Genomic DNA, 27,483 nt, shown 5'->3' on the forward strand with positions numbered 1-27,483 from the left:
TGTTGTGTTTTCCATTCTTTCTTGTAGGAAAAATGTTCAAAAACAGCAGAAAATAGCAGTTTTTAGGTGATGGTGATATTCAAAAGCTCAGCAACTGTAAGTAAAACAATCATCTTTGAAGTAAAATGCTAAAGAGGCTACATGAATCCTAACCTTCTCTTGGATGACTGTGATAATACTCGTCAGACTACGTAGAAAGACTCATCTTTGGACCACCTACAGTACAATAACTTTATCCCTGAGATATAAACCGTGATTGAATCTGCAACCAGTGTTATCTTTAAAGGAAGATCCACCCTTTCCTGTTCTGCACAAACAAAGAGTTTTGGTAAAGCAAAGGAGGAATCACACCCCACAGATTATCCAGAATGTATTTATGTCAAGGATTCCCAGGAGACATGGATCCGGGTTTTATGTGAACATAATGACATTTATTTGCTGAATATAATTAGATTTGGGGATTCAGAGAGGAGCAGGCGTGCAGATTACAGTGTGGAAAGTGAATGATTAGATTATTAATGCTTATTACGGAGTCAAATGAACGAGAGGATAGTTAAACTGCTCCTGCTCATATCATCGCGAGAGACTTGGGCGACCTCCGACTGATCCAGTTGATTAAAGTTGTAAAGAATAAACCTGAGCACGACTTCAGACGCACGTCATAATGACTGGTGAAGTGCGGAGCCCACTCTGTGTGAGTGACAAGCCCGACAGCAGCGCGGCCGCCCACTCACAGACAAGCTGGGTGAATCTTAATTGTGTAATGTTCATTGACGAGTCAGCACAATGCTGCTGAGACCGCGGAGGCGCACCGAACCGAGCACAGCGATGAAATGCTCCCATCGAGGAGAACACAGATGGACAGCCTAGTTCAGCCGCTCGTCGCCCAGTACCTCGCCATGGGATGCCAGTCAAAAGAAAACCAGAACGAAAGTATAGCGCCGGACGAAAAAGGAAAAGACGATGCGTAAGTCGAGATCATCTTTTCACGCTTTTCTTTTTTTGCTGAGGAGTTTCTGGAGTGGGTTTTGCCCGAAATTGTGCACACTTATTTAAAGAAGTACCTGGATTGCTTCAGATATCAGAGTTGTTTTAATTCTAGTCCCTAAACAGGCGTGTCTCAATTTGTGCCAAAACTGTGCCAAAAAATTGCCTCTCCAAGTCTTTTACGCACAAACGCGCTCTCGTTGGTGGATGGTTTCTCTCTGACCTGCTGCGCCTAAACTGCATATGCGTTAAACTAATTCTCCTTTTGTTTAGTGGTCACTCAACAGGTTGAACTGGATGTCCGCAATCAGCTGGTATTTCCCTAAAGTAAAGGAAGGAAATGAGAACAATGAATAGCAGAATCATATAGGGCGTTCTTAACAAGCTCCAGTTTTTGTGACTATTCGACCAATCATTTAATATATGCAGCCTGATAAGCTATGCTCTCTTAAAATCATGGTTTGATTTCTGTAACGTACATACAGTCATAGTCTGATTATCTTCAAAGCAAACAGAGAAAGGCACACTTTCATTACAGCAAGCCCTCCTCCCCCTCACTCCTCTTGTGTTGGTGTTTCTCAAGGAGAATGACGCCAGGATGCACCTCCAGGTCTAGAGTGTCTCCTCCAGGCCGCCCTCACAGGTTCCACAAACCCACTCCGGCTCAGACCGCCCCGGGTAAATCTGTGATGTCTCTGGGTCACCTCACCAAAGGGGCAAGCTGGGAGGAGCTCATCCAGGCCTGCCTGCAGTTATTCGGTAAGAACAAGCTGACCTGCATTAACACCAGTGATGAGTTTTTACAACATGCTGCCAAGTGAAAAGTGGGGCCACAGGTGGTGCAACACAGAGATATTCTAATTCTATGGGTGTCTGAAGGAGCTGGACGGTAATTTAAGTGAGATCACACACGCCTAGGAGCTTCACTAGAAACCAACACAGACATACGAGATCACATACGGCTGTAGCTTAGAATGAGTTTTGTTTTTTTTCCCACCACTCTCTCTGGCATATTGCGACACTCCAACAAGCTTGGACAGGCCTCTAACAAATGAAGGGGGAGTGCTTTGGATTTTCAAGTGTAATGCTTTGTCTTAACTTGGCTGAGTACATTTTTGCTCTGTGTAGGATGCTGTGGTTTGAAGATGAAATCCCTCCCATTGATGCTTGCCAGTCCGATTTTGTGTTTTTACTTCGTGTGAACCTTGAAAAAACAATCCTGTTTCATGATTGCTAATTTTACATAATCACTTCTGTTTCAAGCAACATTGTATTTCATCCTTTAGTTTTTCACTGGATGAAAGATACTGTATATGGAGTGTTTATTTAAATAGAGAAATAAAAAGCACAGCCGTTACTGTGTAGGCTGTAGTTGGATCAATCAAGCAAAGATCATTGGCTCCATCAAGTTGTCTGGAGTGCTCTCAGAGTTATGGTGATTGCGTCTCTGAAGAGACAAGCTTTCAAATTGCTGTTGCCTGGTTACGCAAATGCAGCAAGAGCGGTGGAGAAGTGTTACAATGGGCTGCACATAAAATGACATCCCATAACTACATTTATCTGTGGAGAGGTAGGAGCGGGCACTAATGACAGTCTGCCTCTCATTGTAGATTCATGAAGGAAACAGAATTAATCAGAAGAAGAGTGAAGGAACCCTAGTACAGTAGCAATACGCTGCTCGGAACATTACTTTATAAATGAAAGTCAGTGTCATTATGCAAAACATGAGAATCATGCGCACATGCGATGAGATGCTATCTTGCTGTAAATACAGTGTGTTATGACTGGGGGTTTTCCTTGATAAAATGGAGCACAGTCCTGCTCCTCCTGGCTCACATCACAGGTGAACCCCTGAGGTCCGCGAGTCCTGCCACCTTTTCAAATGTGAGAGTGCACGTAAGAGCTATTTGAAGGATTACCTGATGGCAGCTTCAAGCCTGGCTGATCCGAAAGGTCATCTCCCCGAACAGTAGTCCTCAGATGCTGGCCAACCTTTGAAATGCAGAGCGCTATGAGGTGTGGATCAATAGCTGTTGACATCATCGCTCTCTCTAGACCACACCGCACCAGGCCGTGTCCAGGACATGCCCGTGTTGATTTATAATGATACAAGTTACATTTAGTTTGCACTAAATGTTTGCCATTTTCTTTACTGTAGATTTCCTTATTGAAGTCTGTTGGCCTGACAGAAAAGCCTCGGCCTTGGCAGTTTTTTGTTGTTTTTGTCAAACATACTTGCCACAGCCGTGTCAGATCAACTTAAGTAGGTCTACATCTTTGTTAGCACAAAATATCGTTCAACAAATGTGTGTCTTTAAAAAAAAGGTTATTTAAACATTCACTAATTAACAACACAAACATGGATATAATAGTTGAAGTTGCAATATTCCTTTAATTGTAATTATTTATTCCAACTGTTTGCATACATACCATTAGCACATGGAGTGACAGAAGCTGGACCTTGCAATCATTAAATCACCAGTTCTACTTTATTTACTCTTTTAATCCTTTATCTATGACTTAATTAATTAAAGAGTTACCCATATCTTTATGCTAACTACTTTAACAACTTCAGTACTACATGAAGCAAATTAATTTAGCCATTTATCAATCACTTTAACCTTTTTTAAAAAAAATTCATTTCATTTTTTTTGGCTATTTAGTCATTACTTTAAGCTAATTTATTTCAGCCATTTATTCATTTCTTCAAGCTAATTCTTTTGGCCATATACATTACTTTAAATTAAATATTGTAGTCCTTAATCCGTTACTTCAAGCTAACTATTTTAGCAATATATCAGTTACTTTAAGCTAATTATTTGGCCATTTAACCATTACTTTAAGATAACTATTTTAGCCATTTGTCCATTACCTTAAGTTAAATATTTTAAGTTTTTATCCTTTGCTTCAAACTAGCTGTTTTAGCCTTTCTTCCATTATTTTAAGCTAACTGTTTTAGCCATTTATTCATTATTTCAAATTGGCTATTTTGGCCAATTATCCATTATTTTAAACTAACTATTTTAGCTATGTAGCTATTACTTCAAGCTAGCGATTTTAGTTGTTTATCCATTACTTACAGTTAGCCATTTTAGCTATGTTACCCATTACTTAAAGCTGAATATTTTAGCTAGTTTTACTTTAAACTATTTCACACATGTAGCAATTACATTTTGCTCTTTTGTTTGTTCATTACTTTTAGCTCTTTTGTCCATGTCCCCATTACTGCTGTTGCTTCATTTATCAGTTTCAGACTTTTATTCTAGTTTTCTTTTTAACCACCTTATTCATCTATTCATATCTTCTTTACCTTTGTCAATCTTTTATTACCTGTTTCAACTTCTTTGACCTCTTGCTAACTATTTTTTAAACCCGTGGTTGAAAACCACTGTTGTTAAGTATGAATGCAAACTTGTTATCTGTAAAGTTGCTGTGAATCCCGATTATTCTGAAGAACTTTGCACAAAGTACAGAGATAACTATCATCCTGCATCGGACTTAGATTCCTCTTAAACAAAGAGACCATCCCATCTGATAGGCTCTGTCAAAACAAGGAAAAGTGACGTGCTGGTTTGGAGCGGCTGATGAATGTCTGAGATAACCTTAAAACTAGGCCAGGTGCTTCATGCCCTCGGCAATGTTTATCGCCGCCCAGTATCGTGCAGTTCCAGTGTAGCGGGTGGCAGCTTTCCTAATTTTCCAGTCACTACCAGAGAGTCCGGAGGGGATTTCCTCCTGTAATTAACCCTGCACAGGGAGGGTTAGTGGTTGGAAAGTTGTGAAAAATAGGATGGAGCAATTGTTTACCTGATGGAGAGTCACGACTTCCTGTTGTGCATTTACCGTAGGTCTGACTTTGGCTGATTCACAATCACAACAGGAGCGTGGACTGATAATTATGTTAAAGCAAACTTAAAGCTGCATTAACCAGAGATGCCAAGAAGACATGATTATTGCTGTATGGTGTTTTAACTGCACCAAAGCTTTGCTATCTTTGTCATGTATGTCATTTTGAAAACAAGACTTTGTTTCACTTGTCTCTTTGATTCTCCTAATGACTTGGCTGGTGAGGTCATTAACATTCACTGGGTTTACATGGTAGAGGCTGTGTGGTACAAACAGAAACACACCCCATGCAGGATATGAGGGCTGGATTAGTCAGCTGCAGCAGGAGTGGCAAGTTGCTTACAGATAACAAAGATTAGAAAACATGTTGCCATGGTGTCTGAGGTATTTCCAAGGTGATACGGTTTAAAAGTGGGTCCTCAGACGCCTGATGTCCTTGATGGTGTCAAGATACTGGTAAAGCTTAAAGGGAAACAATATTCAGCCCGAGAATTTGCAAATGTTGTTTTTAACATTTTCAGCACGGTGCATTCATTCTCTACAGCCTGTGGAGCGGGAAGAAAGATAAAAACAGCCGAAAATGTCCCACAGTATATAAATAATGTTTTCAAAGCTGCAATTAAATGCTCTTCCTCTTTATGCCAACCTCTAATTCACTGCCTGTTACAGTGGTTTGAAGTTTCGCAGGAGATAAGTGGTGTGCCGCTTTGTTTGAGTGTGCAGGAAAATGCCGTTTTCTGCAATTACGGGTCAGATCTGCCGTTGTGACATTATGTAATGTTTTGCACACATGTAATCTAATTTTGTGAAAGCGGTCGACAAGAAACTCTCTGTCTGCGTGGGTCTCAAGATGCCAGTTGTGGCACGGAGTCAAACAGCCAAGATAAGGAGAGGTGGTCTGGTCACAAAGAGAGGAAGTCAGATACATGCAAGGAAAAAGGAAGCGTAAAAGGTAGTGAGAGAAGCAAGTCGCAGAGGTTCACACAATCAGAGGAAAAGGTAAATCTTCAGACTGCCGACAGTGTGACTAAAAGCATCAGTTGGTGTTTCACTTGGTTAACCTAAGCCTCTGTTCCCCATTGATGGAATTATCTATGGTACATCTATGTTACGGTTTTCAAGATAATGTTTGCGGTTTGTTCTATGTTGTCAGTTAAAGGAGGAATATCCTTTACGTTTCACCTCAGTGTGACCTTTGATTAAAAAAAAATCAAATGTGCTTTGTAGTAAAATGTTAAGAAAATTATTATATAGAGCTCATAAAAGCACTTTATCCAGGGACATAGTTTTATTTACAAGATATAGTCAGTCCATTAGGGAATTTATGGCTGAAAATGTTAAATTTTCACTTTAAAATTCGTCTTGGTCCATATGAGGACTGAAATGGGTGTTTCTTTTAATTATTACTTTCATTGTCTATTAGTCTGCCTATTTTTCTATCGAGTTGTCCACTCTAAAATGTGTCCCCCAGCTTAAGTAGATCGATTTCACATTAATCCTACCCACTGGGTTACACACAGACCCCAGAGCTGCACTTTATGTCAGATTTGTTCTGTTCTCTCATTCCAGTTTTTCATGTCTTTTTAAATCAATTTTTTCATAGTGACCTAATATCATTGTTTTCTGTTTCTGTTTTAATTAGTGCTTTTGAAAAATATGACTGCATTGGGGTCCCGTGGGGCTGCAGTCAAAAGCACCCAATTCCACCCGTGCAGTTTTAAAAGAAGGAAATATTAATTGAGGTCATGTTGCCATGGGTTCTGATTGTTAGTATTTTAGTAGGTTTTCTGTGAATCATTTTGAAGGGGGCAGACACAGATTTCCTCATGTGCTCTGTCTATAACCCTAAATACTGTTCTCACTAAGATAAGAGGATGTTCAAAGAAGCACAATACATAATTTCATAATAAAATGGTTTCTGGCTGTAAAATTTAATGTTTATGTTCTCTTATACATGGTAAGTAAAGAGTTATGTATATGATTGACATGCAGTCAGAAAATAATGAGGACAAATATACTGGTACCAGCTTCAAAGGCCGGTAAATAAGCTTTTAAGAATTAAGGGGGACTGGAGTTGGGATAAAAAGCTGCAATTTGTATTAAAGAAACATATCTATTGTTTTTGTGTGTTTTCTTTTAACAAACATGCAAATTAGCTGTAATTTTCTTTGTTAATAATCTGGGTTTTTTATTCCAGATGATATTAATTGCAAAACTCATAATGTCAAGAGAAGATATAAGTTGTAATTTTATTATAATACTTTATTCTTGGGGACCACAGAGACACTAGTCTGTGGTTAGATTGACAGTAAAATGTCTTGATGTGCAGTTAGCAATCCAAACCAGTAAACACATACAGCGCCCTGCATGATTATTGGCACCCCTGGTTAAGATGTGTTGAAAACCTTAAAAGTAAATTCAATTTTTATTTAGAAGCATACTCTCACTCTGAAAATTGTATAAAAATGTATTATAGGAGAAGATTAGGTGCTGTTTTGTTGGCAAAAGGGGGTTGTACAAAGTATTAGCATCAGGGGTGCTAATAATTGTGGCACACATGATTTGATGTAAAAAAAAAAAATTTCTTAATGTGTGATTTTTTTCCCCGACTGAATAAATGCACTTGAATTAAAGGTTTGATTTTTATTTTTTTATTTTCTTTGTGGTCCTATATTATTTAGAAAAAACTGAATTTATTAGAAGCTAAAGAACACATCTTAACCAGGGGTGCCAATAATTATGGAGGACTTAAAAGCAGTGAATTCTGTGGCATCTTTCTTATAGACATGATATAAATGATCCGTTGATGATCAAAATGGCAGATTTTTGTTGTTGTCGAATACTCAGTCTGACCAAATCAGCTACATGTTGCAGCTCTGCAGATGATGCTCCTTCCAAACCTGCCAAGCTGAAACTGTGTCATTCCAGTTATATTAAACTTACTCTTTAAAAACTAACAACCAAGTATATGTTGGTCATCACTGAATGTAGTTACTAATGTTTCTCCCTCATTTTGTCAAAAGATACATCCATAAAACATGCCACAAGCATCGCATACATTAGAACAGCACAAAACATCACAAACATGTAGCATCGTGGCTAATTCTGGTCTGGTAAAACACAAACAGGGGAATTCTCATGTCACTTAAATTAGTTTTCTTGTAACTCAATTTTTGTTTTGCAGACACAGACGGTTGTGTACGTGGGAGCAGCCACCTGCTGAACATCACCCTCACCATGCACCGGCTCCTCATCTCCTCCAGTGATCTGCTGGACAAACTCATCGATCTATATCCTTCCACAGTCCATCTTCAAGCCGCAACTGCTTTCACAACACAGCCTTGTGATTCAAACAAAGGACCGGCCAATTTTGAGCAGCAAATGGAACACGGGATCAGATCGCTGGCTCTGCTGTGTCCTCCCTTCCTTCGGTTGTCAACAGCAACGCGCAGTCAAGCTTGTACTTGGCTCACAATGCAGCCTGTAGCTGTCAGTGTAAAATGTGATAGGCAAGTGGCAGTTCGTGTTTACTCCTACTGTCAGTCTCTGTGAACCCTTCACATCTATTATATCATTTAACCATTTTTGGTTTCACTCTGCAGCTTCGCTTCACTTTGAGCCCTCTTTGTGATTCAATAACAGGGAGTCTATTACTATTCTGGTCTCTTTCAAAAATGCTTGATTCGGTGCATTTCATTTTCCCTACTTCATACCTAAAAAAAGGCATGTTTTTTTGTGATGTCTTGTGACTTGAGTGGAGGGCCTGTAATCTAGGCTTCCATTCAGGAAACAGCAGTGGCGTCACAAAGCCCCTTAGAGGAGCTTGCAGGCCCGGTGAGCAGCCTCAGGGTTTCAGGTGTTAATTACCTCTGCCTCTTTCACATACAAGTCCTCTTCAACTATATATAAACACAGACTCTCCACTGCTTAAAGAGGGCCCTGCTCACACAGAGCCACGTCAGAGCACGCACAGCCCAATGGCCCCTCTGCTATTTTTAACCCTCTCATTCTGAGCCGAAGACCCAAAAGGATGCATCAGATAAATTCAGTGTGTGGGTTCGGATCAGGAAAGAGACACCAGGGCCATTAACAATCTTCACCACAGTCTGGCCTTGGGATTGCGTGGGCAGTTCTTCTGCTCCCGTGACGCAATTAGCCTTTTTATGTGCATCACTTCAAGCCGATTTCTAGCAATTGAGAGCCATACTGTTAGTCCATTTATAAAACGGGCTTTGTGTGCTTTTGTGTGTACCGTATATAAATTCATAGGGCAGTGTTTTCACGAGCATGGTGCAAAATGGAGGGCAGAGTGACCACAGAAACCAACAGTGTTCTTGCGGGCTGACAGCATTGACGAAAACATCTATAGAGTCCTGCCACCAGACAATGCACATGAACAGTTGTTCGGCAGCGTTTGAGACACTGATTGTGTGTTTTCTTTGTACATTTTGTTATTCACTTACCTCTGTATGCCAGAATGATTCATTCAGTGGTGCTCATCAGAGTTTTGCTTCATGCAGTCGCCTCCTCCCACATTACCAAATGTCACTTGTGTTTGCCTTTTAGTTTAGTTGCTGTAGTTTTTATTAATGAGTTGTTTGCAGGAAAGACGCTCCGCAGTCAAATCAACCATATGTTCATTATTTACTCAAAACATACCTGTCTTGAACAATGTTGGAGATCAGCAGATGCTCTGGAAAGATAAAGTAAACAAAACTGTTGCCAAACTTGAAACGCTTCCGAATCCTGATCGGAATCCCAGCTTTAACTTTTAGACAATTAAAGCACACTTCAGTCAAGTTGGTATTCATTTTTCATCAGCTCCTTAACTGAAGTCCTCACATTTAAAACGGCAGTGGACAGTGAGCAGCCAGCAGAGTGCCAGAGGATATGCTACCTCATCAGGTCAGCTCCACACCAATCATTTTGAGGATCTAATTGAACTTGTGTTGTATGTATCAGTCTCAATGGTATCTTCTCCGACCTCCAGGCATTGGATCCAGGAATTCTGGATGATGTTCCGGTTGCACCACAGCTTGACAGACAGCCTGGATGAGTTCCGAGATCTGATCAGAGAGCAGGGACAGGAGCGTCTTTGCTCGCTCCTAGAGACCAAATGGATGTAAGTGTTAATCTCTGACCAGCTGGCCAACTGAGACACGACTCTTAGTTGTTTGTTTCAATTGCGAAAAGTACAGAAATCAGTCACGATCAAGAACACAGCCTCTGAACTGAGGACACTGTAACTTTACAGCTATAAAGTAGCTGCAAAGTCAGAGCAAACATTGATTTTCATATCGTCTCCAACTCTGAGTCATCTTGTTCCAGTTTTTCATTCATGTTGCCATGTGTCACTCTTGTGTGAAATCGCAATTTGAAACAATGCAATTAGCAAGTTGCAAATGGTGCACCTTAGAATATACAAGATGCCGCTATTAAATACAGAGACTAATCTTTTAATTAAATTGTATTCAACTCCAGCAGACTGAAACCGTCAGGGCTTGTTTATGCTCATGATTGATCGGTGTATACTACGTGGTTCGGACATGGATGCTGTGTTTTGAATGCAATATCTGTCAGAAAAATTGTAATTCAATTTTTGACCAAATAATTCAGTGTGAACCGGACCGAGCAAACTGTAATTTTCATCATAGAATTCAGCCATAATCAATCAGCTGATTGTTTGATCATATATTCTTAGGGAATTATAGTTTCTCACAGCCTAAATGCTTGTTTTGTCTGAAACATATTTTCATAGAAGACTATAAAAAACGGAAATATTCACATTTGACAAGCTGGAACCTCCTAACTGTTGACTTAAAAGAAGTTTTTTCAAAGTGTGGAGAATCTTTAGAAATGTTAATGGAAGCACTATTGTGTCATCTGGAAAATGTGATGCGTACAAAACATTCATATTTATTTCAGCACGATTTCTGTAAATGTTTGCATCTTGACTAGGACTAAAACAACACCCACATACCTAACAAAAAATGTAAAATCAATCATTCCGGTCCTTGATTATGATTGACTAAGACTTGTTCAAACCCACACCTGTGACTGCATCATGTCAGTATGATAACAAATTTGCTCCAAAATAACAGATTTTGTTGTGAATTTTGATTTACTGGGTGGGATGAGTGTGGATGAGTGGTGGGAAGAGATATCTAAGTGCGAGACTTTTCCAGCAAGTACAGATGCCTTCGTTTTAGCACTTCGATATTCCTGGATGGCTGAGAATCTTCACTGGCAAAAAGATGGACAAGAGACGGATGGAGGAGACAGATAAATTGACAGAAGACATGATTAAATTAATGAGATAGAAACTGAAGAGCTGGAAAAGACAAGCTATTAGGCAGGGACAGTTACACAGACTATGCTTCCTTTCAGATGTTTCGAGGCCTTAAGTGCCTTTAGTTGTTCTAATATCTCTTTAATGGCTGCCTCTTGGGTCTTATTGCTTTAATTCATGAAGTGATTCAGTGACTTATCCTCTTCTGATGGGGTCATGTCATGTATCTTGGTGTGTATAGAAGTGAGCGGGACTGGTCATGGAAGGCCAGCCAGAAGATTAAAGCTAACAGCAGTAAAAAGAGGAAGGTTTCTCTACTTTTCGATCACCTAGAGCCCATTGAATTGGCTGAACATCTCACCTTCCTGGAGTTTAAATCCTTTTGCAGAATATCGGTGAGTATACCCACTCATGTCACCTTACCAGAGCATTCATCTGTATGTTTTGCACTTTGTTCATTTGAAATACTTCTTTATGAACCACAAGCCAGTCAGTATTTCCTCCATGCAGGAAATGCCTTGCAGTTTCCGTGCAGCGGTTTACACTTCTCTCTCTGCTCTCTTTGCCAGTTTGTAGACTATCAAAACTACATTCGCAGCTGCTGCATGAAGGACATCCCTGTGATGGAGCGTTCCATCGCCCTGTGTAATGGTATCTCCCAGTGGGTTCAGCTGATGGTGCTGAGCCGGCCAACCGCTCAGCTGAGAGCTGAGGTTTTCACAAAGTTTATCCACGTGGCTCAGGTAGTGGTTAAATCTACTCCCACCACTACACTTATAGTTTCTGTTCTTATTTTAGCCTAAAAATATATTCAGCACATTTCCTCTTGCCTAATGTGTACGTACTATTTTTCACACATCTTATCTAACTAATAAGAGAGGGACTATTGTGACACTCTAAAGAGCACTATAGATCCTGTATAATTGGCCGTGGCATAATGCATCTTCACAGAGAGCAGGTAATGATTCTGAAGGAGCCTGCTGCAGCCTTTGAGCCAATCCAAAGATTTTACCAATAGAAACATATTAACTGAATGCAAGCTAATGGAGTCGTCAAGTGAAACGCACTTAAACACTGAGGAGTTTATGGGAGTGGAAAAGACAGAAATGACTTGTAAGTGTAGCCACAGATCAGGCCTCGCTTGTTAAAACCACTCCAGTGTGACGCTGCATGGCTGCTGAGAAGTGATACACTGGCTTCAGGGAGCTGTTACACAGGCTTGTACTCTGGAGGACCTCTTGCACTGTAACACTAATGCACCAGTCTGCTGCTGCTCACTGCTGTCAACCTCAAAACCCACGGGTGTGGAAAAGAATTTTACACCATAATGCTCTAGTGACAGCACGAATCAGAGAACTGAAAAGAGAGGGAAAAGCACTTCCAAAAAGAGTGAGATATCAGAGCGCAGTAAGAAAAAGCCAACAATATAAGTGGCTTATGTAACGCCAGTGTTGTGGATTATATAACCAGGGCTACCTGGAACAAGTTTAATTGTGCGTGTTTATATGTGTGTGCGTCAGTGGACTGATATGTGTATTTTTTGTGCTTGTCTACCAGAGTCTACATCTTATGCACAACTACAACACACTAATGGCTGTTGTGGGGGGGCTATGTCACAGCTCCATTTCCAGACTGAAGGACACCACCTCACATGTACCCAGTGAGGTCACCAAGGTAAAATTTAAGTGATCGCAAAAGATCCAGTTCAAAGTCAGAGATCAAAACATGTTGTTCACTACAAAAAATTCCCTCCCCAGGTATTAAACGAGATGACAGACCTGCTGTCCTCCTGCAGAAACTATGACAACTACAGGCAAGCTTACCACAGGTGTACAGGTTTTAAAATCCCAATCCTTGGCGTCCACCTCAAAGACCTGATTTCGGTCAATGAGGCCATGTCAGACTACGTGGAGGACAACAAGGTGAATGTCCAGAAGCTCCAGGCGCTCTATAACCATATCAACGAGCTGATCCTGCTGCAGCAGATCCCACCCAGGCTGGAAGCTAACAAGGACCTGGTTCATCTGTTGACGGTAGTGAACCTTCCAGCGCCACTTTGTTTATGGGTTCTTTTAAAATTATTACGTGGTTTCATGTGATTGAACACAAACACAGATGCAAATGAGTGTGTTCCAGCATGCGGATTGTCTGTGCTTGTGTGGGTGTGATGAGAGCCTATGATCTATGAGTGTGTGGGTGACAAACTGAATGTGAATGAGAGTGAGTTCAGATTGCAGCATTGTGTTATCTGTGTGCGTTGTTTTAATCATACTTGAACGACAGATGCCCATGAAGAGATAATAGTTAGCCCGCAACCTGCGTTTGCCCTCATCAAAACATGTTTCAAGGAGAAATCTAGAGGCACAACGAGCTCTTTGTATTTGCTTCCCATGTGCTGATACGTGTTCTCTCTGTTCCTACAGCTGTCCTTGGACCTTTACTACACAGAGGATGAGATTTATGAACTGTCTTATGCACGGGAACCCAAGAACTGCAAAGCACCTGTGAGTGATCGAAACAAAAACACTTTCACACCTGTTTATCAGCTGGAATTACAATAATTTTTTTTGACATTTTAGGAAATACCCTTGTTCATTTTATTCTTTGCTCTGTCTACTGCACATACAAAGCCATAGGCAGCAGCTGCTTAATTTAGCCTAAAGACTGGAAAATGGCTACTCTGTTGGCTGTAACAGTCAAAATTAGTGGAACCACAGCTGGTAAAGGCTCAAAGAAACTCCTCAACATTTCTTAACCCTTTGCGCTTCAGTGCGCTTCAGTGTCCCGCCCGCAGTACACTTTGAGATGTGCTAAAGTATTTCGCTTAATTGACCGACGCTGCAAACTCGATTATATAAACACTATACGCCGATGGAAAGCTTAGATTCTCATGAATCCGCCGGTATAAACCACTTTCAGATGTGATTACCACAGCGGGTAATATAAACACATTTGTCCGACAAACAACGAATATCCATCCATCCATCCATTCTCTATACACGGCTTCAACGCACACAGCGCGACTCACATTTCCGGGTTCATTATTACACACAGATGAAAATATTCCACAAAAATCGGCCATAATCCAACCTTGGACATCCAGACGAAACAAGCCAGTAACATATTTTGTCCAAAACATGTCTTGAAGTTGGTATATAATCCACGAATAGGTCGTTTTCAAGGAAATGCACCTCGCGATGTGCGTCCAATATTCCCTGTATTTCTCGTCATATTTTTATTTACAAATAGAATATTAGCGATTTTTTTGTACTGAAAATGACTGGAATTGACTGCAGCTTAAAGGGTTAAAAAACAGGATTGTTTGCTTTTATTTTTGTGCTAAGTTGTGAACATTGATAAACCACTATCACATCTACGAAGCTGTTGGTTTAGCTTGAAGACTGAAAATAGGGAACCTCCTTGGAATCAAAATTTCCACAAAGTTGAGTAATCCATAAATGAGAAGTTCAGCATCGTGGGAAATGGATCTTTCCATTGTCTAGAGTACAACAAAGGTCATCTTCATGTCTGTAAGCTATGTCAGTGTGAAGCTAAGGCGAGCAGCTAGTTAGCTTAGCTTAGCACAAAGACTGGAAACATGGGGAAACAGCAAGCTGGGCTCTGCCCTAAAGTAAAAAAATATATACACATACCTCTAAAGCTAATTAGCATGGAATAACTTAGTTGCTTCAACCATATAAAAACTGAACTGTAAAACTTTTATATTTGCAATGTGGTATTTGATCTGTTACATGTATTACTTAATAAGTTAGTAGAATGGAATCTAGCTGAAGAATCCCTAAATCAGTATTTTAGACAGAAGAACCCTCATAAAAACACCTCCAGCAGGGCTCTGTAAACAGGAGAACACTTTCCCATGGCATGGGTAGAATATAATGCAGGTTCCATCTGTGGTCAGAGACACCAGAGCAGACACTACATATAACAAGCAACTCATATCAAATACTAGAACAAACAAAACAGATTCCATTCTACTAACTTATTAAGTAATACATGTAACAGATCAGATACCACAGCAACAAAGGAATATTTGGATGTTAGTCATTTCCCCCAGCTTTCCAGTCTGTATGACAGTTATGCAGAGATGTTGGGAAAGATAATTTCTAAGAAAACATTATATTTGTTTATCTGCCTTTTCCGGCTTGATTTTAATGACAAGTTTATTTTCTATCAGCCAGCCACCCCTTCTAGACCTGCAGTATTTGTGGACTGGGCATCCGGTGTGGCTCCAAAACCTGATCCTCGAACCATCAGCAAACATGTGCAGAGGATGGTGGATGTAAGTGCTTCCTCTTTTCAAGTGTGGCCTCCGCATAGCTACTCAGTAATGCTGTTATATAATCATAATCATCTATTTTCACTATTCTTCTGCATGCTGCCATTTTGACAGCCCGCTCTTGCAGCTATTGTTCGCTAATAGTCAAGCAAGAATGGTGTTTGCTTCTTGTCTCTCACAGTCCGTGTTTAAGAACTACGATCACGATGAGAACGGCTTCATTTCTCAAGAGGACTTTGAGAAAATTGCTGCTAGCTTTCCTTTTTCCTTCTGTGTCATGGACAAAGAGAAGTGAGTATTAGACAGGTCACGCACCCGCTCTGAGCTCATTTGTGACTTCAGAGTGAAGGAAGCAAAAGTGGTATTTGTAGTGTAGCAACAGGAAACATGAAGTAGCTGCAGAACTAACCATAAAGCCGCCTCTAAATATTGACATGAAAACCAACACAGCTGATGTTAATGAGTTTTCAGATTACACAATGGCAAAGTGGTATATAGTTGGGTAGATGAGTGGGTGCAGTTATTAATAAATCAGTGTAGCGATGAGTGAATAATAAATTACAAAAATAACATCTTAAAATGCCTTTTAAATATTTATTTTGGCAAATATTGCATCATATTTCCTCTATTAAACTGCGGTATATTTTTTATTTGTTGTGGCTGTGCAGGGAGGGCCTCGTGAGCAGAGAAGAGATCACGGCTTATTTCATGAGGGCCAGTGTCATCTGCTCCAAACTGGGTCTCGGTTTTGTCCACAACTTCCAGGAGACCACTTACATGAAACCCACTTTCTGTGACAACTGCTCAGGATTTGTAAGTAGACGCACAAACGCACAGGATGTAGGTGTGCGATCAAATTTACAAACGTCTCTGAAGCTTCATCAGATTCGCTTTCTTACGAACTCAAGTTTTCTCTTTATATCCTTTCTCAGTTGTGGGGCGTCATCAAGCAAGGCTACAGATGCAAAGGTAATTATTGCGCTCTTAGTTTTGCTATTGCGTGCCTATCTCTGGCCAAATGTCAGTCAGTGTCACGCTCAGAAACAAGCAGAGGTACACACAGTGTCTTGTGGGGAGCAGGTGAAGTGAAGTGTGGTTTCTGAGTTGCATATTGCTAGCTAAACCTTGCAGCACGTGAAAAAAAAGAGGAGTCTGCTCTCACAACCGCAGTTTTCCCCCTCCCCCGTCCTTTAGAAGATCTGAGAATTTGTATTTGTTTGCTTGACATTAAGCATGCACAGGTCTGAGAGTTGCATTTGCAGAACAGATAGCGTTCAAAGAGAAGTGACGAGAAGCTCAGTTAGTCAAAGTTAGACTATTTCCGGCTATGACTTATGTGTTCTTTTGGCCTGCACAGACTGCGGGATGAACTGCCACAAGCTGTGCAAGGATCAGGTGGCGTTCGAGTGCAAGAAGAACACCAAAGTGAGCAACTCCACTGACAGTCCGACGCCGAGCTCCACGCCTGTCGCCACGGGCCCCTCAGAGGGTGGGTTTGTTGAATAGAGTTAATTTGCGGTGCTGTGTGCACACTAGTGGTTTTTCTTCTTGCATATGCTCCCACAGATGCTCACAGTTTCACCTGAAGCATGCAGACAATAACAAGGAACACAACAGGAAAGAAACTACCACATTTCTGACATATGCCATCTGGTGGCTTTTTAAAGACTTTTCTCCACCAACCAAGCAGTGCTGTTTCCTGTAATCACTGCCGGCCAGGAAGAACAATAAAAGTCAGAATTTGCATGATTTCAGAGAAGTAAACAACTTTGGAGAGTAAGGTCTGCTTTGAGGGTGATTTCCCTCCAGCTGGCAGCAGAAACAGTTTCACTTACTGTAATACTCATTCTGCCCACCTGCTGCATAAAAACTACTATATTCAGAGCAGGGGAACTTTCGATTTTACTTACTATGAAGTGACTTACCAAAAGACATCTTAAAAACACGGGGGCTGTATTTTGACAGCTTTTCTTAAAAGTGATGCAGTATTTTGTTCTTGTGTTTTAATACATACTGAACTGAGTGGAATGTTTAGATCTGCTGAGATTTTGATAAAAGACTGAACAGGCAACATCTGGTTTTTGCCATTTATCTCATTTGCAATATTTACTACTGACTTTCTCTCCCCAGGTTCAGAAGAATGTCCTTTCCCCTACCCGCCTGATGAGAGCAAAGACTGGAGCCCAGACTCTCCGGTCATCTCCCATTTGAGGCCCCGGAGAGTAAACAGCTGCACCCAGACAGATGGACCTCTGCTGTCCTCTACCACCGCTGAATCCAGCCACCTTCAGCCTTCTCTCTTAGTCCCAGCGCCGCCACCTCTCACTTCGTGTCCCAGCCCGGTGCCCCAGAGGAAACAGCGACACTGTGCCAAGTGGGAAAACAGAGCTACTGTTGTGCAAAGGCCTAAAGAACCAGAGGAGGACAGCAAACCCAACTATGAGTCTTTGGAATCAGTGAGTATCAAGCCTGCTGCTACACTCACTGGAAAAAATGCCCCTCTCAAAACAAGGGAAAAAAAACTTATTTCAAGGAATTTTTACCTTGAAATAAATGAAACAAAATCTGCCAATAGAACAAGTGAAAAATGACTTGGTAAGACTTCTTGAAATAAGATTTGATATTTAGAATGTTGAGATCTTAAAATTAGCTGGGAAAACTTATTTTAAGCTGTATTTTACCAGGATTGTCAAGCTTAGGTGTCTTAACCCTCCTGTTGTCCTCAAAAAAATATTGTTGCCTTCTCTGAAAAAAATCCAAAAATTAATCAACAAATTCCCCAAATTTACAAAAATTTGCAGAATCTACAATAATAATATTCCTTAAAAGTTTCACTTAACGGTTTTATTTCAAAATATTCCAAATTTAGCAAGAAATAAAAATTAAAAAAATAAAAAAAATCTAAAAATTTAAATATTTTCAAAAATAAATAAAAATCTTAAAACTATCTACAGTTATATTTTCTTTAAGAACATTTGGGAGAAAATCAACCAAAATCCAACAAATTTTGCTGGATTTTGGTTGATTTTTTTCTAAATGTTTTTAATAGAAACATTTTTCTTTTAACATTTCTTTTTTTTCACTAGAAAATGTTCAAAAATTTCCCCCCAAAATTAGGAAATGTGGCAGATTTCACTGTGAAAATATATTTTTTCCACATTTTCAAACTTTAAAATGGGTCAATTTGACCCGAAGCACGACACGAGGGTTAAAACAAGGTAATTTCAAGATTATTTGACTTAACAAGATATTTAAGATGCATTGTCTTAAAACAAGTCCCTCCATTTTGCTGAAATGGCACTTGTTAAGTGAATTTATCTTAAATATGGTGGGATGAGACATTTTGACTAAAAATAAGACAAAAAAACTTGGTAAGATTTTGGGTTTTTGTAGTGCTCTGCTCAAACGCACCACGTCTAATGTATGTCACACTAATCTAACGTCTCTTCTGCAGGACAACCAGAGGCTCCAAAAAGCCAACGAGACACTACGTAGGAAACTGAAAGAGACAGAGCGGGAGGTGGAGATACTAAAGACACTGCTGAAGAGACATGCTCTCCACCCTGTGGAGGAGGACTCCTCCTCTTAGACTCAAACATACACTGAACACTCTCCAGGGAGGCTGGTGCTGCCCCCGTATGGCAGCATGTACAAATCCTAATCTAATGGTCATGAACAGTGCAGGTATTTTGTCAGTATAATGAGACCCAGGAAATTTGCAATCATGTGATATAAAATGTGACACAGTACACAATCAAGGTGTTTGGATGCTAATGTTACACAGTAGGTCAGACAACCAGTAATGAGGACTTTTGAAGATTTTTTTGAAAGCAGCTACAGTACGCAGACAGTATACCAATTTGATTTTAAAAGAAAAACTAAAAGGCTCTTGTGTTGTATTTAAAGGAGTTTAATATGAGAAGAACGAACCCCTCTACCCAATGAGGATTATTAGCATGAGCATTACTCACTTTATTTAGTGAACCATTAAGGTAGTTGCAGGCAAAAGTGTAAAAAAATAAGACATCGCATGAATGAAAGAGTGCAGTATTTTAGAGCGAAAAATATAACCGAATGTGTTTGATCAATTCTTGATCAGTTAACGAGCTTAGATATTTATGTTAAACATAAAATGGAAACTGGAGGCTGCAGTGAAATGTGCCCAGCCGCACAGTTTTTAGAAGGCATATGACAGGTAAGTTATTATTATTACTCGTAATGAATAGAGCCCACTGATTCTAGCAGCAGGATGAACGCTGGGGTGCTCTGTCGCTGCTTTGTATCGTCGTCCCTGATGTTTTCAGTGCTTCTGTTAATATTTATTGTCTGAAACACTACCCAGCTCGTATGAAGAGTGAGATAACTGAAGATTTTGTACAGTATAGTGGTACTTTTATTGGATTATTTATGCTCACGTGTGTTGGCTTCATATTGATGCTTTTTTTTTTTATCGTGCAGCCATGTCATTTTACTATTATATTGTCCATTGTAGCAGCGCTGTACTGTGAACGGGGGTCAAGATACATGTATTTGTAACGTGCGTAATGTACTGTAAATGCAAAGTATACGCAGTGCCATCTCAGTTATGTCAAGTTTCATGCTTTCTCTCTCAGTATTGTTCTCTTATTGTTCTAATAAATAATGAACATTCCATATAAAAATCATTTCCTGTGTTGCTCAATGTGACCACTGGGTGTCACTGAAGCCTTGTGACGAAAAGCCTCCTTCCTAATGATTGTTTACCATCCACTCAAAAGGCTCTTGCTCTGTAAATGTTGCGCTCTAATTAGCTGTCTGTGTGTTTAACACTTAAGACTATTTCTGTCAACTAAAAAAGTGAAAAAATTGTTAGAATCAGGTCATTTTCTCTAATAAGCTGTGGTTACCTTTAATGAGATTGCTTGAAATAATAAAGTATGTATTGTACATTTAGGTTAAATTTTTATTAACCTAAGAGGTAAATTTAGGACATGCACAGTACATTGTTTTTTAAAGCATCTAAAAACTGTTGGAAATGTGGATTTATGATATTTAAAGACAGTTGTGTCACCCTGTTGTCTGGAGATTGTGCCAGGCTACCCTGTCCTCAGGGCTTTGCTGCAGGTAATGAGTCCAATTCCACGGTACATGTTGGCCTGTAGATAATGAGAGGGCACCTGTCTGCTGTTTGGAGGAGTAAAGATTCAAACCGAGCACCTAATCCTTCACATTTTTGCAAAGCCACACTGTAAACAGCCAGTGATTTTACACTGCTGCACTCTTGACGCAGCAGTTCTTCCACTATGGCTGCAATTCATCCTGAGATAAAGAAAGCCGTGCGACTTAAATTATATTGTGCTTCTTCATTTCGCGCTGCTATAATGACTTGTTGCCTTGCTCTGGCTTGGCAGTGAGCAGTGAAACAGGATACTCTCTGAGGCATAGCAGCGGCTCCCAAGCCAAGCCTTGGTGACAGCTAATTTACTTTATTTGAATGTGACACCCAGCTGCTGGGGAGTAACACCCCAAGTCTACCAGGCTCTGTGCACCCTAATGCTGAATAATTTCCAATATCATGGCTGGCTGACAGAAAGTGACAGACAGAACATGTGTTGAACTCGACTAAAGATGGCCTTGCAGAGGTTGCATTTTTCCCCCATCATGGCTGTAATAAAAGCTTGAGAGGAGAAATATATTTACCCTGACATACTAAAATGGTCATCATAAAGATAAATATATCAGACTAAAATCCATTTACAAAGCCAGCGGAGAGTGTAAACGTAATTAATTGTTGTGCATTTAAGCCTGAAGAAGATTGCAAGACATATGTAGGCTAAGTGATACAGTGCATGACTCTGCTCTCCATACATTCACAGCAAAATATGACACTTCAAAAGTTGGCCTAATTACAGCAGGCAGACAGAGATGATTTATCACCCAGACATCGGTGTACTTGGGGGAATCGGGCCATTGTGAGATCCCCATAAGTTAACTAAATCTGCTAAGTCTAATGAACACACTCTAAAACTAATTAGGGAAAGATGTGGAACAACCCATTATGTCCCCATGATACCAGGAGTGGAACACAGAGAACACAAAGAGAACACAACGCATTTGACACACAAGTCGACTCTCGTTTCAGCCACACAAACAAAAAGCCTTAAGGATACGGCAAAACCACAGCAGAACTCCACTAATTCCCTTGATTATTAAGCTGAGTTCATTAAGTTCTAATGATGGCCAAAGGACCCTTGTGGAAGAGCAGACAGACAAACCCAAGTGAAGGTGCTGGAGATGGAAAAAAAGACAGAACATTTTGCAGAATTTTTCCTGGAGGTGGCTTGAAAATTGAAGCCGTGGTGAAATTTTTTAATTAACCTTGATGATAGTGGAGGGTTGTAACGAGAGAAGAGTTCAGAGAGAAACTGCTCTGCTCGGCTCTGTCCCTTCTTTTTGGGCGGCTTTAACAATCGTGTAGTTTGAGCTTCATAATACAAACTAATCCACTTATCAGTTCCTGGTAGAATAGAGAGAGAAGAGGGAAAGAGTGAAGCTGATACAGGGGTAATGAATGCGTGGGCAGCGTTGTTGACTGCGCAAGTACCCACAAAGAAACGTCAGCTTACCTTTCTGGCTCTGACTTCCACATAATAAAGCAGTGCACATAAACACAAAAAGCAATCTATGGGTGCAGAAAATTCATATCCTGCAAATATCCAGTGAAGTGGTTTCATATTATTCATCATGCTGGCACACCAGACAATGTTTTGGCACAGGTATATATATTTTTTTGTCAGGAGATAAAGACGCAAGCTAACAGAATGATATAATTAAAAGCCAAAAGCACATCTTTTTCTTTGCTTTTCTTGTGTGTGCGTGTTTGCATAGAGTGTGTTCCAGCCTATTCTTAGTCACGACATCAATAAGAGAAAAGGAAACAGGATACAGCTTGGAGTTACATGTTGTTTAGGTAATGTGAGATTTATGTTAATGCACAGTTCACCAGTGCAGTTGTCAGAGTGATTTACGAGTGATTTTCATTCCCTCTTATTGCTCCTCAAGCTGTACTTTGCTGGAAAGTGTTGGAGGACTAAACAAAAAAAATAAGAGCAGCTCTAAAAGTTGTAATTGCCCCGAAATAAACACTTCACACTGGCTCCGATTTGAGTGGAACCGAGGAGCTGATTGTTGAAAATCCAAGTCTTGTTTCATGTTTTAGAAGGTAAAAAAATATGATAAGAAGCCAAACCTCAACATGATGTCTGATGCCAAGAGCTGATGGCTACACTGCACACTATCTAACAGAACAAATACTGCAGAAGAAGCTGATTTACTGATGAAAAAGGGAGCAGGTGGCGATAAAAAAGAAAAAAACAAAGGCAGGGAAAAGACAGACGGACAAGAGCCGAGTGTAGAACAGATGCTGCAGTGCAGGAGTAACCAGCACGCTTTCGACAGTCAGCAGAACTCTGGGAAACAACTCATAGCCAAGATCAAGGAAAGTGAAGCGAAAAAATGGCTACAGCAGAGGACCAGATAGGGAGAGGGGAGTGAGGAGGGAGGGAGGGAAGAGGAGGAGAGTGAGTCTCCCCCAGTGAGAATTCCCTATGAAGCTGGAGCAAATCAAGAACTCGTCTGAGCCGGTCTTGTATCAGAAGCCTCCAAACTCGACGTTTCCTTCTGTTTCCTCTGAGCAGCTGGGACTCAGTCGGACTCCCCACCTGCCTGATGGAGCTGCTTATCAATACAGAAGCAGAACATGAAGTGCAGATCACTATTTTGTTCCGATATTGGGAACAGCTTGTGTTTTGCAGAGTCTTTTTTTTAAATAAAGATTTGATAAAATACTCAAATTATAAAACTAATTTTCTGCTTTTTCCAAATTAATTAATGCATTAAAAGCAGCACAGCTCACAAGCTTGATCATGTTGAAGTGCTGCAAAACAGTTTAAGCCCAATTATCTTTTTTTTTTTTACTTCTATTATAAGAACTACAGGATATTTAATAGAAAATTGCAGTAAAAGTACGACATGAACTCTATGTGAACCGAACAAGAAGCTCTGCGAGGCTGTATTTAGGCTTAGGTATTTAATGTCAGCATGATAAAATGCTACTGGAGCAATTCTAATGCTAGTAGTTGGGTGTAATATTTAGGTAAATATTTCCATAATTCCCTTCCTGACCAGGTTTTCATTTCAAGTCTTTTGTCTGAGTTTAGTGTCATTTTAAATCTTAAAAAAAAAACATTAAAATCTGTACAATACTAAATAAGCCTCTATGCTATTTTTTACTGTTGACATGGCATTCCTATGGAGGGTTATCGATTTACTTGAACAAAAAACAACTAATGCTGTTTGCTTTTTGTATCTTTTTTCTATTATTATTTTTGAAGGAAGACACTCCCTCCTGTAGTCTACTGTTGAGATGTCAGAAATTTAAACATAAATGATCATAAAGTAACCTATCAGTTCTAAATTAGTTGGAAATAATCATATCACAATCGTCACACTAGTGGACTTTCTGGGGACTATTTTGTATATGTCTTAATGCGCGGTGATGGGGCTAGGACACAGGCAGCATACAGTGTCAGATGTGTTATAGGAAAGCCAAATGTCAAACTTTGTTAATTTATCAGGCAGTGAACCGAACAGAAGTTATACCACCTTAAAAAATAATTTCTTGATGTTGTATTTAACATTTATGTTGTGTTTAACAGGTAAAGAGACAACAATGTGAAAATTTGAATATAAAAGTAATTTTTTTCATAAGTACCAAGTTTGTGTTGATCAAATGACTTGTGAGGGCTTCTTGTGGAAGCACCTTTTCAACCCTTTTCCAGAATTTAGATCTTGACTTATATACACTACCAGTCAAAAGTTTGGAGACATTTTGCCATACATTTGAATAAGAAACTGTCTCCAGACTTTTGACTGATAATAGATTACCCTGTAGAGATAATCCTCTTGGTTTAGCAAGTAAGAATGTAAACTTTTGCTAATTAGTACTAAACACTAAGCTGGATTATTATTTGTTCTGACACCAAAGCATTGGAAAGATGAAGTGTTTGACCCGATGTCAAGGGAACACCAAAGCCAGCAAGTCATGAATGTAAGTGGAAAATTTCATGGCAACTTAAAGCTGTTGAGAAATTTCAGTCAGGATCAAAGTGCCAGACTGCCCAACCAATAAATCCACATCATCCCACACTTGCTTAGATGTGTCTTTGGGGACTTTGTGTTACAACAGAATTATGTACAAGCTTTTAGAGCTTCTATTCCCCTCATTGCAAAGTCACAAGGTACACTTAAACGGAGATTATTAAATTTAGAATTAATCCCTCCTCTGATATTCTTCTTGTACTAGCAGGACTTTATTGTTTTCCTTGAGGCAAGATCTTTACAGCTGCTGCGCTCCATTTGCATTCTCCAGCTTGTAGACAGTACATTTGCAAATCTCGTCTCCAAACAGCCACAGTTTGCTCCAATATGTTTGATCCAGCAGGAGCAGATTCACTGTGGATTTCATAAATGCAGACATACAATAAAAACTACGAGGGCAAATTTAATAACTTGAGCTGTTTTCTTACATTAATACGTCTAACACCATGTGATAGCACATAACATAGATCATCTGCAATAACCGCTCCGTGTTTGTCCACTGAACGCATCCCTCTAACAAGTGAAACTACAAATTGGATCCAACACAATACAGTTAGAGGAAACTGGCAGCAAGCTGTGGATCATATTCTGCTCCGTCTCCCTGATTGATTAGTTCTCTAATTAGGCACATGTTTAGAGGAGGGCAGTATTTCCAGGCTTTTGATTTAACATTTTCGACCCGGGAACCTCACTGAGCCTGTGATGTTCATTTCACCACATGATACTTTAATGCTACCATCAAACCAAATTAGTTTCACATTTCAGGAACGACAGCTTTTGAATCTCTGTGCTCGAGTTTGTCAAATGGAGTGTCATTGTGCCACAGAAAAATGCATCTATGGATAATAAGCTGTTTGTTGCAGAGACAGCGTGAGTCTGTCCATTTATTCAACCCATTTGCTGGCTGGAATAGCCACAGGACTTTAATGAAGGCCAGCAGGCTGCTTTTTGTTGCTGCTGGTTCAACACCTTCTCTTGGTTTTTCCAGTGACCCGAGATGCAAGGACGTGTTCGGGCTCCTTAAATGCCTGGAGAATACGGTGACATATCATATGAGCCCAGCACATCATAATGTCACAAAACCATTGATATCACTTACTGCTCAGAGGCAATACATCACTTAAAGGTCAGAAGTAGAGATGGTCGTATCATTCATTCTCCACGTCTGCTCTATGTTCTCTCTGAATGTCAGTTCCTCAGTACTGTAGAGGCTGCACTGTTGCTTGCGGATGAAAGAAACTTGTAATTGTAATGCAGCATTTTTATTTTTTTGGTTGAAATCCCCGCTGTTTTTGCTTTATTATGTGGCCTTGGAACGAGACAAAACCCAAACAGAGGGACGCTAGTCTGCAGAGATTTGAAAGAGCTGGTGGGTGATGTATGTAGCGGGGGCTGATTTGTGCTGACAATCCTCCAAATGAAGAAAGAGCAGGAGGGAAGCATTCATTCTGCAGCCTCTCCTGAAATGTCTGCTTCATTTGGGCATTTTTACAAGCCCCCTTTACCTTGGTAAAATGTTCATGTGGGGATTTTTATTTGCATGCTAAAAGACACATCATGGGCAAAATAAGCAGTCAATGCTATGTTTGGGAATTTCAATTCAATTCAATTCAATTCAATTTTATTTATATAGCGTCAATTACAGTCAACTCGTCTCAAGACGCTTTACAGAACCCAAATGCCTGACCCCCAGAGCAAGCCCAAAGGCGACAGTGGCAAGGAAAAACACCCTTTTAACAGGGAAGAAACCTCGAGCAGAACCCGGCTCTATATAGGGGGGACCCATCTGCCTGCTGGCCGGGCGGGTTGAGAAGGACAGAAGAGGGCAAGGGGGAGGGATGGGAGAAGAGGGAGGGGTGGGAAAGCACGGAAAACACAACACACATTTGGATACATGCATGACAGGATATGTGACACAGACAAAGTATAAGCTAACATTGAAAACTGACTCATAGTTTACTCTTATGATGTACGGCTCTGACATTAAACATACTCCATATATAGCTAGCAGTAAAATTCAAACAGTATGTAAGTTAGCATAACAGTATAGTGAAGGCAATGCAGAGTTGACTGGTGGAAAAAGGGAGTTGGAAGCAGAGGGCTGGAGGAAGGTCAGCAGCAGCATCCCACAGTGGACATGGTGGAGACTGGACCAGCCGGTGGAACATCAACCGCAGATCTGAAGCATCCAGCTCTGGGACCAGGGACACTCGGAGAAATAGCACAGGGGGAAACAGAGTGAATGTACTGCAATAACGGTATACATATTAAATGTAAAGGTAGATAGAGAAGGGCTCAGTGCGTCAAGAAAAGTCCCCCAGCAGCCTAGGCCTATAGCAGCATGACTAGAGGCAGAACGAAGGGACGTCCAAGAAGGAGTCAGCTGTGCAAATGAAGACACAAGCCGAACCCCTGTGGGTCACCCAGTCAGCCCCAACTATAAGATTTGTCAAAAAGGAACGTTTTAAGCCTGGTCTTAAAAATAGAGAGGGTGTCTGCCTCCCGAACCCAAACTGGGAGCAGGTTCCACAGGAGAGGCGCCTGATAACTGAAGGCTCTGCCTCCCATTCTACTTTTAGAAATTCTAGGAACAACAAGTAAGCCTGCAGCTTGAGAGCGAAGAGTTCTGCTAGGATAATATGGTACTATCAGATCTTTAAGATATGATGGAGATTGGTTATTAAGAGCTTTATATGTCAGAAGAAGGATTTTAAATTCTATTCTGGATTTCTATCCTAAAACTGCAATGTGAACAACATATCACTGTAAGTTGATTCAGCTTGTAAACACAAGTTCCCCCGCTGTCGTAATGATGTGAGCTAACAGCGCTTTGGTCGATGGATCAGTTCAAAGTAATCTCATGAGCCGGGAGAGTATAAAACGAGAGTATTAAACGAACTGAAACGAAAACATGTAGTGTGAGTTG

The 27,483-nt window shown here is 40.3% G+C and overlaps 1 protein-coding gene across 1 annotated transcript; it reads left to right on the forward strand.

Moving 5' to 3' along the window:
* The first annotated feature begins 613 nt into the window (after positions 1-613).
* On the forward strand, positions 614-20,083 carry LOC110966511 (RAS guanyl-releasing protein 1). The gene is made up of 17 exons (XM_022215901.2): positions 614-967; positions 1,571-1,746; positions 8,018-8,123; positions 9,676-9,738; positions 9,824-9,955; positions 11,364-11,517; positions 11,692-11,865; positions 12,680-12,796; positions 12,880-13,155; positions 13,546-13,626; positions 15,318-15,422; positions 15,601-15,710; positions 16,088-16,232; positions 16,352-16,388; positions 16,777-16,908; positions 17,550-17,875; positions 18,874-20,083. Exons 1-17 carry the CDS (start codon positions 834-836, stop codon positions 19,006-19,008), a joined length of 2,403 nt encoding a protein of 800 aa, XP_022071593.1. The 5' UTR covers positions 614-833; the 3' UTR covers positions 19,009-20,083.
* Positions 20,084-27,483: the final 7,400 nt, after the last annotated feature.

The sequence above is a fragment of the Acanthochromis polyacanthus genome, chromosome 1, assembly GCF_021347895.1.
Source record: "Acanthochromis polyacanthus isolate Apoly-LR-REF ecotype Palm Island chromosome 1, KAUST_Apoly_ChrSc, whole genome shotgun sequence".
Classification (NCBI taxonomy): domain Eukaryota; kingdom Metazoa; phylum Chordata; class Actinopteri; family Pomacentridae; genus Acanthochromis; species Acanthochromis polyacanthus.